The sequence below is a fragment of the Myodes glareolus genome, chromosome 22, assembly GCF_982192425.1.
Source record: "Myodes glareolus chromosome 22, mMyoGla1.1, whole genome shotgun sequence".
Lineage (NCBI taxonomy): Eukaryota > Metazoa > Chordata > Mammalia > Rodentia > Cricetidae > Myodes > Myodes glareolus.
In genome coordinates, this window is record NC_142047.1 from 37593001 (window position 1) to 37605993 (window position 12993).

The 12993-nt window shown below is 40.0% G+C and overlaps 1 protein-coding gene and 1 pseudogene across 1 annotated transcript in view; both read left to right on the top strand.

Annotated features, from left to right (window-relative positions):
• Nucleotides 1-12993, top strand: part of Glg1 (golgi glycoprotein 1) — a 98206-nt gene that overhangs the window by 41913 nt on the left and 43300 nt on the right. The window contains 3 exon segments of the mRNA XM_048437243.3: nucleotides 4242-4274; nucleotides 6097-6183; nucleotides 8041-8256. Coding sequence (XP_048293200.3) covers nucleotides 4242-4274; nucleotides 6097-6183; nucleotides 8041-8256 — 336 coding nt within the window.
• LOC125402458 (large ribosomal subunit protein eL42-like) lies at nucleotides 434-755 on the top strand (annotated as a pseudogene).

Consider the following 12993-nt stretch of genomic DNA (forward strand, 5'->3'; position numbering starts at 1 on the left):
TGTTTTTGTTTTGTAGAAACAGGGTGTATTGTCTTCCCTGCTGTGTAGCTCAGATTTTCCACTCCTAGATTTCTTCGCTTCAGCCTCCCAAGTACTCACCCATTTTTCCTTTCATAGAACTCATTCTCAGTGGTTCCCAACCTTCCTGATGCTGTGACCTTTAATATAGCTCCTCATGGTATGGTGGCCCCAACCATAAAATTATTTTCATTGCTACTTCATAACTAATTGTGCTACTGTTATGAATCATAATATAAATATCTGATATGCAGAGTAACCTACCTCAAATTCTACATTTGTTTGACTTAGCAGTCTTTCTGTACTGCTGTATTCTTGAGCTACCTGAGTAGCTCTTTAATTTTTTTATGTCTTACAACAACATCTAGCATAAGAAATATATATTTGGCTTTCTGTGCCAAAATCGTACCCGCCAACATGGTGAACGTTCCTAAGACCTGCCGGACATTCTGCAAGAAATGCGGCAAGCACCACCCCACAAAGTGACACAATACAAAAAGGGCAAAGATTCTTTGTATGCCCAGGGAAAGCGGCGTTTTGACAGGAAACAGAGTGGCTATGGTGGGCAGACTAAGCCTATTTTCCGCAAAAAGGCGAAAACTACAAAGAAGATTGTGCTGAGACTGGAATGTGTGGAGCCCAACTGCAGATCTAAGAGGATGCTGGCTATTAAGAGATGCAAGCATTTTGAACTGGGAGGTGATAAGAAGAGAAAGGGACAAGTGATCCAGTTCTAAGCTTGTTAAGAAGACAATAAAATCATGAGCTTTCAAAAAAAAAAAAAGAAATATATATTTGTTAATTCATTTCTTGTGATTTCACTGATGGCTGGAAAATGAAAGAACATCACAAGCATCTTCTAGTAATTCTGGGTTTTGTGTCCTGTGGTTTTTTTGTTTTGGTTTGTTGTTGTTTTTTCCAGACAGGATTTTTCTCTGTAGCTTTGGAGCCTGTTCTGGAATTTGCTCTGTAGACCAGGCTGGCCTCAAACTCACAGAGATGCACTTGCCTCTGCCTCCCAAGTGCTAGGTTTAAAGGTGTGGGCCACCACCGCCTGTGGGCCTGTGCTGTTCTTTTGAGATTAAAGATAATCTTGTGTGTCTAAATTCACAGTTTGGAGGAAGTAGGTGTGCCTACAGGCCAGAAGTAGGCACCAAATCTCATTACAGAAGGTTGTGAGCCACCATGTGGTTGCTGGGAATTGAACTCAGGACTAAGTTCAATTAACCACTAAGCATCTCTCCAGCCCCAAATTTGTTTTCTTTTAAACTAATGTATATTGCTTACATTTATGTAAAAGCTGTTTTCCAAAGAACTGTGTGATTTCCGTCTTTTCACAGTAGTAACTAGCCATTAGTACACTTTTGAATAAACTGCTCCATTTTGTTAGGCAGTAGTTGCAGATTTATTTTTACCTCATTTTCAGCTGTACTGTTTAACAGCAGGTTCTATTCCTCTCTGCCTAGAAATGTGGCCTCTGGAGACATTGACAGCACATAAACTGACCTTTCTGTAGGGGATCAGCTGTTCTGAGCTCTCTCTCTCTCTCTCTCTCTCAGGACTGTCACTCCAAGCACACAGACTGGTTAAGCTAATCCCCCGGACTTCAGTCCTGGAACTTGCTTTGTAGACCAGGCAGGACTCGAACGCACAGAAATTTACCTGCCTTCCTCCAGGGTGCTGGAATTAAAGGCGTGTGCCAGCTCTTCCTGGCACCATTACTCCTTTTTATTTTTTTATTTTTTGAATTCTTCTATAGTTTCTCTAGGCCATATGTAGCTAACAAAGGAAGAAATCAGAGGGTTTTTTTTTTCTTCATCTTGTAAAAATGACAGAGCAAAACTGGAATGATGGTACAAGGAAGGCATAGGTACCCTTGTCCCCAGACTTGAGCTCCTGACACAAGGCCAGGCTGATATTACTGAGATTGGAGGATTGTAGGTCATTTCAGAGCACGTGGCTGGGCAGTGCAGAGAAGAGCAGTATTCTTCCTGGAACAATCCCATATTGGGTGCTGGGAATTGAACCTGGGTCCTCTGGAAGAGAATCCGTGCTCTTAACCGCCGAGCCATCTCCCCATTTCCCAGAATTTTTTTAAATTTCAATTTTATTTTAAACTATGTATATGTTTGGGGAGCATGTGAATGCAGGTTCTTGTGGAGGTCAAAAGAGTACATCAGATTCCCTGGAGCTGGATGCTGGGAACCAGGACTATTCCTAGAATTCTGAATTTTTTTTCAAATTTAGTAGTTGTTTCTTTGTTTATGTGAGGCTAGGTCTCTCAAACTAAACCCATTCTGGCCTTATATTCACAGTCTATCTCAAGTTAGCTTCAAAACTAACATCGATCCTCCTGTCTCAGCCTCCCAAGTAAGTAGAATGATTACAAACCCAAACTGCTGTATTCAGCTACTTCTATTTTTTTTCTTTTGAGACAGGGTCTTGCTATATTATAAAGCCCAGAGTGACCTCAAACTCACAGTCCTCCTTCCCTGTTTTCAAAATGACCTAAACTAATTTTTAAATCATTGTTGTACCTCTTCTGTGTTCTAATAAGCCTGGGCCATTTTTGTTTGATTGATTTGGTTTAGGGGAAGGGAGTTCTGAAGTATTCTCACTTTGTAGCTTAGTCTGGATTCACAATTATGGTCTTGCTCTTATCTTAGCCAGCAAGTGCTAGAAATACAGGAGTGAGCTAGCAATCCTGGTTTTTAGATGTCTTTTTTCATTAGTGAAACAACCCCCATATCGATCGTGTGTGATGTTTTGTTATGTTTGAGACGAGTTCTCACTGTGCAGACCAGGATAGCCTGGAATTCACGGTGATCCACTTGCCTTCTCATGTTGCACCTGATTCTATAGTTTTCTATACTGATTCTATAGTTTTCTTTTTTTATATGTATTGTGATTTGCCTACATTTGTGACTGTGCACTACATATGTACAGACTCATGGAATCCAGAACAGGGCCTTGGATCCCTTGGAACTGGAGTTGCAGGTGGTTGTGGGCTACCATGTGGGTGCTGGAAATTGAACTCAGGTCCTTGAAAGGAGCAGTCAGTGCTCTTAACTGCTCTAAGCCATCTCTCCACTTGCAGTATGCTCCAAAAAAGCCTTAGCAATTAGTGCCACCAGCATGAGCCAGGAAGCTGTCTCTTAAAGGAGCAGCAGTTTTTGCTGCTAATGCTGAGTCAGGACGCCTTCTCTTAAAGGAGTTATGTCTCTGCTTGCCTCTAGCAAACAGAGCCCACCCGAGAAAATGTTGCTACTGAAAGACCCCACCAAACTTGAAAGACCCCCCATGTCCACATACTATGTTAAACTCTGCTGAAACTTAACTGAGCCATGGGCGGGGGGGGAGCCCCCAGGCTCAGCTAATAACTCTGCGAAATTTAGCTGGGCCATGGAAGGAAAGTCCGTCGTCGTCGCCCCCCCCCCCCCCCCCCCCCCCCCCCGGCCCAGCCGATGCTAAAACAGGATATCTATGGGATGCAGATTTGCTGACTAGGCTGAGGAGAGGGAGTACCCCACCCCCAAGGCATTCTATCGAAACTGTCAACTTGCTGCAGGGTTCTCTATCTAGCTTTGTGGTTTTTCGGGGAAATTGGGAATAGACATGGGGCCATTCCTGGGGTGAGCTAAGCCCGCCAATTTGAGAACCACTGAAATACTTGTGGCTATGCAGCCTCTTATGTAACTCTTAAATCCCTATAAATACATAATGTGCCTTCAGCCCGGCATGCTCAGTAACTTGGTTGCTGTAGCATCCACAGGCGCCTGTGTATCCAATAAACTACCTCGTGCTTTTGTATCCAGTGGACTGGTTCTTGGACAGAGGGCTCCAACTGAGACCCCCTGACATTTGGGGTCTTTCACTACCAAGAATACGTGCTTGACTCTGTTCTTTTGTCCAGCCACTCCTCTTTAGCATTCAAAATTAGAAAATGTCATATAAAAAAAGAGTCCTTATGGTGCTGTTGCTTTATAGCATTGTGTGTGCCTTCCTGTTTCCACATTGTACTGTTGGTAGAGGAGGGGTTGTTCCTCATGTCCCATCCTGGTGCTTGTCCTCAGGGATCTGGAAGGAGTAGCAGCTCCAGGGTACTCCTTAATTAAATATCAGATTCTGGTTTTGACTTTATTTTTGTGATGTTTGAAAACTTGAGGGGTTGGGTTTTTAGTGTTTGTTTGTTTTAAAGCATCTTTCTCCTTTTTTTCTTCTAGCCTGAGAATGAAATTTCTTCAGACTGCAATCATGTAAGTATAAATTTTCAGTAACTTACCATATGTGCTTTATAAATATGATGACAGATTTTAGGACGCTTTTTCATCTTTTTCTAGAAGCTTTATATTTTCTCTGATTCTGTTAGTTTTAAAAGGATGATAAGTCTTGTTGGATTGTTTAAGGAATTTTATAAATACTATTTTGTTGTAGAAACCATAAGATATAGCTCATGGTCTTCCTTACTACAATTGCCATATAAAAAGGATTAGTGTTCTGTTTATCAAATTAACAGGATATTGCTTTTCTTTTTTGTTGTTGTTGTTTTATTTTGGTTTTGGCTATTGCTGGTTCTTTATTAGTTTGTTTGTTTGGTTTTTGATTTTCGAGACAAGGTTTCTCTGTAGTTTTGAAGCCTGTTTTGGAAGCTCAGTAGACCAGCCTGGCTGGCCTTGCTGGATTAAAGGCCTGCACCACTGCTACCTGGGTGACAGCTTTTTTTTTTTTTTTTTAAAAAAGTTCTTTCATCAAGATAACTACTGTGAGCCAAGTATGGTAGTGCCTACCTTTGGTCTCAGGAGGCAGAGACAGGGAGATCTCTGGGGTAGAGGCCAGCCTGGTTTACATAGTAAGTTCTAGAATAGCCAAGGCTACACAGAGAAACCCTGACTCCAAACAAAACAACAATATTTATTATATTGTAACACCTTCAGAGGAGACAGATTGCCAGGGTGGTGGTTAAACTCCTAAATACATTAAATAACTAAATTAAAAATCAAAACCAAACAACCATATAACAAAGGTCAATCAAGTGTTTTCAGGGAATAAAGACAGATGATTCTGAACTAGGGTCTGAGCAACTCCTTAAGATTGATCTGTGGAAAGCACTGTTCTGTGTATTCTCAGACAAACTCCAGCACATCTGAACATTTGGGGCAGACGTTTTGGAAGTAGATATTTTCTCTAAAACTTTACTAAGGACTTTAGTTTTAGGTTTTTGGGTTTTGTTTAATTTTGGTTTGGTGTTTTGTTGTTACTGTTTTTGGTTTTTCAAAACAGGATTTCTCTGTGTAGCCCTCAGTGTCTTGGAACTCACTCTCAGGCTGGCCTCGAACTCACAGAAATCTATCTGCCTCTGCCTCCCAAATGCTGAGACTAAAGGCATATGCCACTACTGTCCAGCTAGTTTTTTTCTTGATCCCACACAATTTAGAATTTTTTTAGTTTTACTTTGAATTGTGTCTGTGTGTGGATTTGTGCATATGTGCCGTATCCATGGAGGTCAAGAAAAGACTGTCAGATGCCCCGGAGCTGGAGTTACAGTTAGGAACCTCAGAACCTGGGTTCCGCGAACTGAACTCTAGTCTTCTCATGAGCAGTATATACTTACTTGTTTGGTTGTTTGTTTGTTTGGTTGATTTTTCAAGACAGGTTTCTCTGTAGCTCTGGAACTCACTCTGTAGACCAGGCTGGCTTTGAACTCACAGAGATCTGCCTGCCTCCCTGAGTGCTAGGATTAAAGCCATATGGCATTACCACCTGGCTAAGCAGTACATATTTTTAACCACTGAGCCATTTCACTAGCCTTTGTACTACATGATTTTAGTTCATAGTTTTAAAAACATGTCATTTAGGAGGAAAGAAAAAAGAACATCTAAATGGTGCTGCTTTAATTATGTTTGTATATATTTTGTGAGTTTTTTATCTGTGAATGAATGTGTGTTACTGGAAATGTAAATATGCTTTATATGACTGTATAATTAGTCTTGTAATTTATAATAATCATTGATTACAAGTTTCATGGTGTTCTAACCAGAGAATTTTTGTTTTATTTTGTTTTTTTCGTCTTGAACCCAGTTGTTATGGAATTACAAGCTGAACCTGACTACTGATCCCAAATTTGAATCTGTGGCCAGAGAAGTTTGCAAGTCAACTATATCAGAGGTAAAGTGTGAAATAATTTTTGTGGCTATTGTGATTTGTAAGACAAAGTAGAATCTGTTGACCAACCTCCTCATTAAGAGAATGACTCAATTGCTTTACTCTTCTTGGAGTTCTCATCTGCCTTGGTTGTGATACAAGAAGGATATTTAACTAGACTTCTTTTTGTGACTACCCACTGAAACAGTACAATAAAATCGGGTTTTTGTTATTTCTTAGATACACAGGACAGCTGCTGAGGCTATCAGAGTAGATTTTTCCAGAGACCTATAAACCTTCCTAAATGATTTGGCTATGTGTGCAGTTTGGGTGTGTTGAGCACATATATCAGATAATAGGCATTAGTGTTTAAAAGAAATTATAATCATTGTTTATATAAGTATAAATTGAGTATAAAGAGAAAAACAAGTAATGAAATTGTATGTCACTGTATAGATGTTATGTTTTGAGATGGGATCTCACAATGTGACTTGGAACTCAGTATGTAAAACTCTGAGATTCACTTTCCTGTGCTTCCAGAGTGCTGGGATCCAAGGCATGCACCGCCACAGCTGGCTTTTAAATTTGTATTAGAATTCAGGAAGACAGAGATTTCTAACTAAAGTATGAGACTCAGAAAGAAAAAAAAATTGAATCCTTCCTCAGCTCCTAAATGCTGTTATTATAAGCATTTACCACAGTTCATGGTCTCCAGGTGATTTAGTGAGTTACCCTGACCTGTTAAAAATTGAGGTTCAGCCAGGCATGGTGGTGCACGCCTTTTATCCCAGCCTTTTTACAAAGGCAGGTAGATCTCTGAGTTCGAACCCAGCCTGGTGTACATAGTGATGTTCAGGACAGGCAGGGCTCTATAGAGAAAGTCTGTCTAAAGAAAAAACAAAAAGATTCCCACAGTTCCTTTATTTGAGTGGTGAACTGAGGAAAAGACATTTACTGGTTTATTGTAAGTGGTGCTTGAAAGGATAAAGATCCTTGGTCCTCAGTCTTTCTAAGGCTGCAACCGTTTTAATACACTTCCTCGTGTGCTGACCCCCAGCCATAAAATTATTTTTATTGCTACTTCACAAATTTAATTTTACCACTGTTATGAATTATAATGCAAATATCTGTTTTCTGATGGGTCTTAGCTGACCCCTGTGAAAGGGTCCTTTGACACCCACCCCAAGGAGTCACGAAAGCCTCAAGTTCCATGCCCCTTTCCCAGTGCCCCACCCTCTAGGAATCAGCATATCTAGCGATCTAGAAACTCTTAAACCCTGCTCTTCCAGTTTTTATAGAGATTCTATTGTGTATCGAATATTAAAGTGGGTGGGGAAATCCAGCCAGGCCTGTCAGCATTCTTCTTGGTCTCTACAGCATTCTGTGGTATTGGCTTGACCGCATGGAATAAGAAGGTTCTCATGATCTAGTAGTACCAGGGAAGGATAGTTCAGGAGTTCAGAAAATGTAGTAGCCATCTTCTAGTTTTGTAAGACCGGAAATGTTAGGCTTCTCTGTCCTGAACCAGGAAGGCGAAATTCTAGTTCCTGTGGCCTTGCTGGGCAAGGGAGTCAGTGAGGAACCAAAATCTGTGTCTCTACCATATCATGGTATAACATCAGATTTTCTTAAAACCATTGTATTTCTAAACATTCTCCTTTTTGTCTCTTATGTAAAGAGCTTTTAATGTCTGAACTCAGGAGGCAGAAGCAAGTGGGATCTCTGAGTTGAAGGCTAGCCTGCTGTATAGAGAGTCCTAGGCTAGTCAGGGCTACATACTGAGATATTATCTCCAGCAACAAACAAAATAAGTTTCTTGGTTTGAATGTGGTTTCTTGATTTTTAAATGTATAAAGTAGCTACTTTTTTTTTTTTGAACAGATTAAAGAATGTGCTGAAGAACCAGTTGGTAAAGGTTACATGGTTTCCTGCTTGGTGGATCACCGAGGCAACATAACTGAATATCAATGTCACCAATACATTACCAAAATGACAGCTATCATTTTCAGTGATTACCGTTTGATTTGTGGCTTCATGGATGACTGCAAAAATGATATCAACATTTTGAAATGTGGCAGTATCCGTCTTGGAGAAAAGGTATCTACTACATTTACTTCTCCAGTGAACCTATGAACTTGTGAATGAAAACCTTCGCGTAACTCACATGGGAGAAAACGAGGACTTGAGGTGATAGAAAACGAATTTGTACAGACACTTCCTATGATCCAAGACTGACTTAGTGCATTTGTAGGTTGTAACAAAATACCTAATAGAAGTAGTTTAAGGAAGGATGGATGGATTTATTTGCACTTTCTGAGCAGATAACACAGAGAGAACCTGGGCTGATTGGTTGTATTCCACACTTACTGTTAGGAAACAGAAAGAGACAATACCCCGCCTCTGCATTCTCCTTTTTCTTTTTTTTCAGTTCAGGACCTCTACACCCTTTTTCAAAGCAGTTTTCTTTGACCACTTTGAGTTAAAGCACTCTGGAAATACCTTCACAGACATGCCCAGAGGTTTATCCTCTGAGCGATTCTAAAGCACATCAAGTTACCAGTTAAGATTCATCATCACATAGCCTGCAGTAGTGACACACGCCTTCCATCCCAGCCCTCAGGAGGCAGAGGTAGGCGGGTCTCTGAGTCTGAGGCCAGCCTGGTCTACAGAGTGAGTTCCAGGACAGCCAGGGCTGCACAGAGAAACAAAACAGCAACAAAAGAGCAAAACAGAACGAGACTCATCATCACTGTATTCATTGTGCTATTTGCTGAAGTGGAGAGTTTAAGACAGGCGATGCTACTTCTCACTAGTCATAAGAAAAATGAACTGGTTAACTAAACTGATTATGATCAAAACAGAAAAGATGTAACTGCTCAACTAGTTTCTTTTTCCTTGGTACAGCTGGTCTTAATGTCTGAAACTGTTAGTTCAGTGGTTCTCAACCTTCCTAATGCTGCAACCCTTTAATACAGTTCTTCATGTTGTAGTGACCCAAATCATAAAGTTATTTTCATTGCTACTTCAAAACTGTAGTTTTGCTACTGTTAATCATAATGTAAACATCTGTTTTCTGATAGGTTGAGAACTATTGTATTCGTCTGTTAAACAGGATATCACATTAGACATTTTGTTCTGAACTTACTTGTTCAGCAAAAATGAAAGACATTCGTGAAAAATAATGACTGCAATGAGAGAGATAGTCAACAACACAGCATCAGTTCTTAATTGCTGCTGCTCACAAATCTTTTTTGGTTTTTCGAGACAGGGTTTCTTGGTAGCTTTAGAGCCTGTCCTGGAACTAGCCTTGTAGACCAGGCTGGCTTCGAATTCACAGAGATCCACCTGCCTCTGTCTCCTAAGTGCTGGGATTAAAGGCGTGCGCCACCACTGCCCGGCTATGCTCACAAATCTTGATTAGAACCCAAGATGAAGAAGAAAACCCTTTGTTTATTTGTCTTCTCTTTTTTTTATGATTTGCAGACTTCTTTGACAAGTGAACCATATTTGTGTTAGGACCGTGTGTCTGAAATGAAGGATTTAGTGTTGAGTATTATCTGCTTGTCAGCAAACCATGATATTTCTTTACACAGCACAAGTTCCTGTGCTCTTGTCAATGTCTCTAAGTCAGCCTTCAAAGCTCTGTAATGTTGACAACTAAAGAAAGACTGGTTTGCCTTTCTTAACAAACTAGATATGGCACAAAACTATTTGAGTCACCCTGATAAATTTAGGAAGCTCCTCTGACTACGCTTAGGGTGTCATTACACCCATTGTTTAGGTGAAATTACATCTGATTCAAAAACTCATTTGTTATAAAATCTCCACACTAGTACTCCTGACATGCTTTTCAGGAGTCTTGATACTTTTTACATTGTATTCAGCAGTCTTACAGTATAATTCCCCTTTATGATAGTTTTGCCTGTTGCCTGTCAGAGCAGTAGCTGATTAGCTTTCTCGACTGTCTGAATTACCAATATAAAACCTGCTTTTATGCTGGTCCGTGGTGATGAATTACAGCACTTGGGGGAGGCAGAGCCAGGGGGATCTCTGTGAGTTCAAGGAGTGCCTGGTCTACAGAGTGAATTCTAGGACAGCCAAGGAAGGATACATAAAGAAACCCTGTCTCAAGAAACAAAACAAAAAACAAACAAACAAAAAAGGATGGTTTTAGCTGCATGTTTCTAAGTCTGCAGTGGCTGGATCTAAAGGCCAAGAAAAATTGTTTATTCAATTCTAATAAAATAACAAAGGATGCTTCCTTGAACCTTCCAGGTGTAGTACATTTGTATTATTTTTACTTTTGCTTCTTTGTTTGGAGACAAACAAATGAGCCTAGGTTAGTTTCCCAGATGCTAGGATTATAGGTTTGTACAAATACACCCAATTAATTTTTCTCTTTTGATATAACTACCAATTAAGTGAAATTTCTGTTTATTCACAGATCCATTTTCACATGCTAGGTTTTCTTATGCTCTAGGGGCAGTGATAAGGCCTCAGCCTCCCTCATAGACCCAAAAAAAAAAAAAAATGTTCCTTCCTATGTAGTTTCCTCTAAGACCTCAGGGAATGTTTGATCCTCTAGGGCCAAACTTCAAATTTGCTGCCAGTGAAACTGACCTCCAAGGTCCAGAGAAGAAAGGATTCATGGCTAATCTGTCCTCACCCTTCCTCTGTATAAGTTTGTAAAATAATGTTATGATGTTCAACTTTAGTGATTTTTTGCCCCAAGATGAATTTTAGAACAAAGAAGGTACATTATCAAAACCTTTGGAATTTTCTAAGTAAATGTCAGAATGAAAGGGCAGGTCTCCAGAAGTGAGAGTACAAATGATTCACATCATGAAGAAAAATAGGATGGCTAACAGAACTGCTCAGTTGTGGACCTTTGCTACAGCGTCTGGACTTCTGCACTTTTGTTAATTATATCAGTTAATTAGTAATCAGTTACCTTGAGTAGTTCAAATAGTCTTTTCCTTCAGTCCACTGAAATAATCACAGGAAGCTTAAAACTAGAGAATGGTAAAAACCCATCAGACTTTTAAATGCTTATCAAGACAGTATTTTTCAGACAGACTTTTTTCTTATATATAATTATATAAAAATATTGCATAATTAATAAAAATTTATTGGGTTTTAAGAGCATTCACTACTCTTTCAGAGGACTTGTATTTGGTTTTCAGCATCCATGTCAGGCAGCTCACACCTAAATCTAACTCCTGCTCCTGGAGATTTAATGCCTTTGGCCTCTGAAGGCACTAGCACTCACATATATAGCCCCCTACGTACCTACACACACACACACACACACACACACACACACACACACACACACACACACACAATTTATAATAGAATAAATCTTTTTTTAAAAAAATGGGCAGAAGGTGGTGGCTGGTAGAATGGCACAGAAGGTAAAGACATTTGCAGTCACATGACCTGAGTTCAATTTCCTAGGTCCACATGAAGGAAGGAAAGATCTGACTCCCATGAGTTATTCTCCGATCTTCACTTGGCACCTGTGCCATCCACCCCAACCCTCCCCTACACAGAGGCCTTGGTTTAATCTCTAGCACCATATACTTAAATAAATCTAGCTGAGCATGGTGATGCGTGCCTCCCAGCACATGGGAGGCCGAGACCAGCAGATCTCTTGAGTTCAAGACCAGCATGGATTGTGGTTTGTAAGCTGGTTTTGTTTACTTTATGTTTAAAAACCACCTATGAGTGAGTACATGTGATAATTGTCTTTCTGGGTCTGGGTTACCTCACTCAAAATAATGTTTTCTAGCTCCATCCATTTTCCAAAATTTCTCCAAAATTCAAGATGTCCTTATTTTTTTCTGCTGTGTAGTTCTCCATTGTGTAAATGTACCACATTTTTCTTATCTATTCTTCAGTTGAGGGGCATTTAGGTTGTTTCCTGGTTCCAGTTATGACAAACAATGCTGCTATGAACACAGTTGAGCACATGTCCTTGAGGCACGATTGAGCATCCTTTGACTATATGCCCAAAAGTGGTATTACTGGGTCTTAAGGAAGGTTGTTTCCTAATTTTTTTAGAGATCACCACACTGACATCCAAAGGGGTTGTACCAACTTGCATTCCCACCAGCAATGCAGAAATGTTCGCTTTTCCCCACAACCTCTCCAGGATAAGTTGTCATCAGTGTTTTTGATTTTGGCCATTCTTACATGTGTAAGATGGAATCTCAGAGTTGTTTTGATTTGCATTTCTCTGACTAAGGATGTTGAACATTTCCTTAAGTGTCTTTCAGCCATTTTAGATTCCTCTGTTGAGAGCTCTCTTCTTAAGTCTGTACTCCATTTTTTTATTGGATTATTTGTTTTTTTGATGATCAATTTCTTCAGTTCTTTGTATATTTTGGAGATCAGAGCTCTGTCTGATGTGGAGTTGGTGAAGATCTTTCCTATTATGTAGGCTGTCGTTTTGTCTTGTTGACAATGTCCTTTGCTTTATAGAAACTTTTCAGTTTCAGGAGGTCCCATTTATTAATTGTTTCTCTCAGTGTCTGTGCTGATACAGCAAGCACTTTACCTGCTTTCTTTTTCTTTTCTTTTTTCCCCTTTCTCTCTCTCTTTCTCTTTTAACTTTATTTTATGTGTATTGGTATAAAAGGATCAGATTGCCTAGAACTGGAGTTACAGACAATTGTGAGCTGCCTTATGGGTACTGGGAACTGAACCCTGGTCCTCTGGAAAAGCAGCCATTGTTCTTAAACACTAAGCCATCTCATCTCGGCAACCTCCCCCCATTTTTTTAAACAAGGCTTTGTGTAGCACAGGCTGGCATGGAATTTGCTAAGTAGCTGA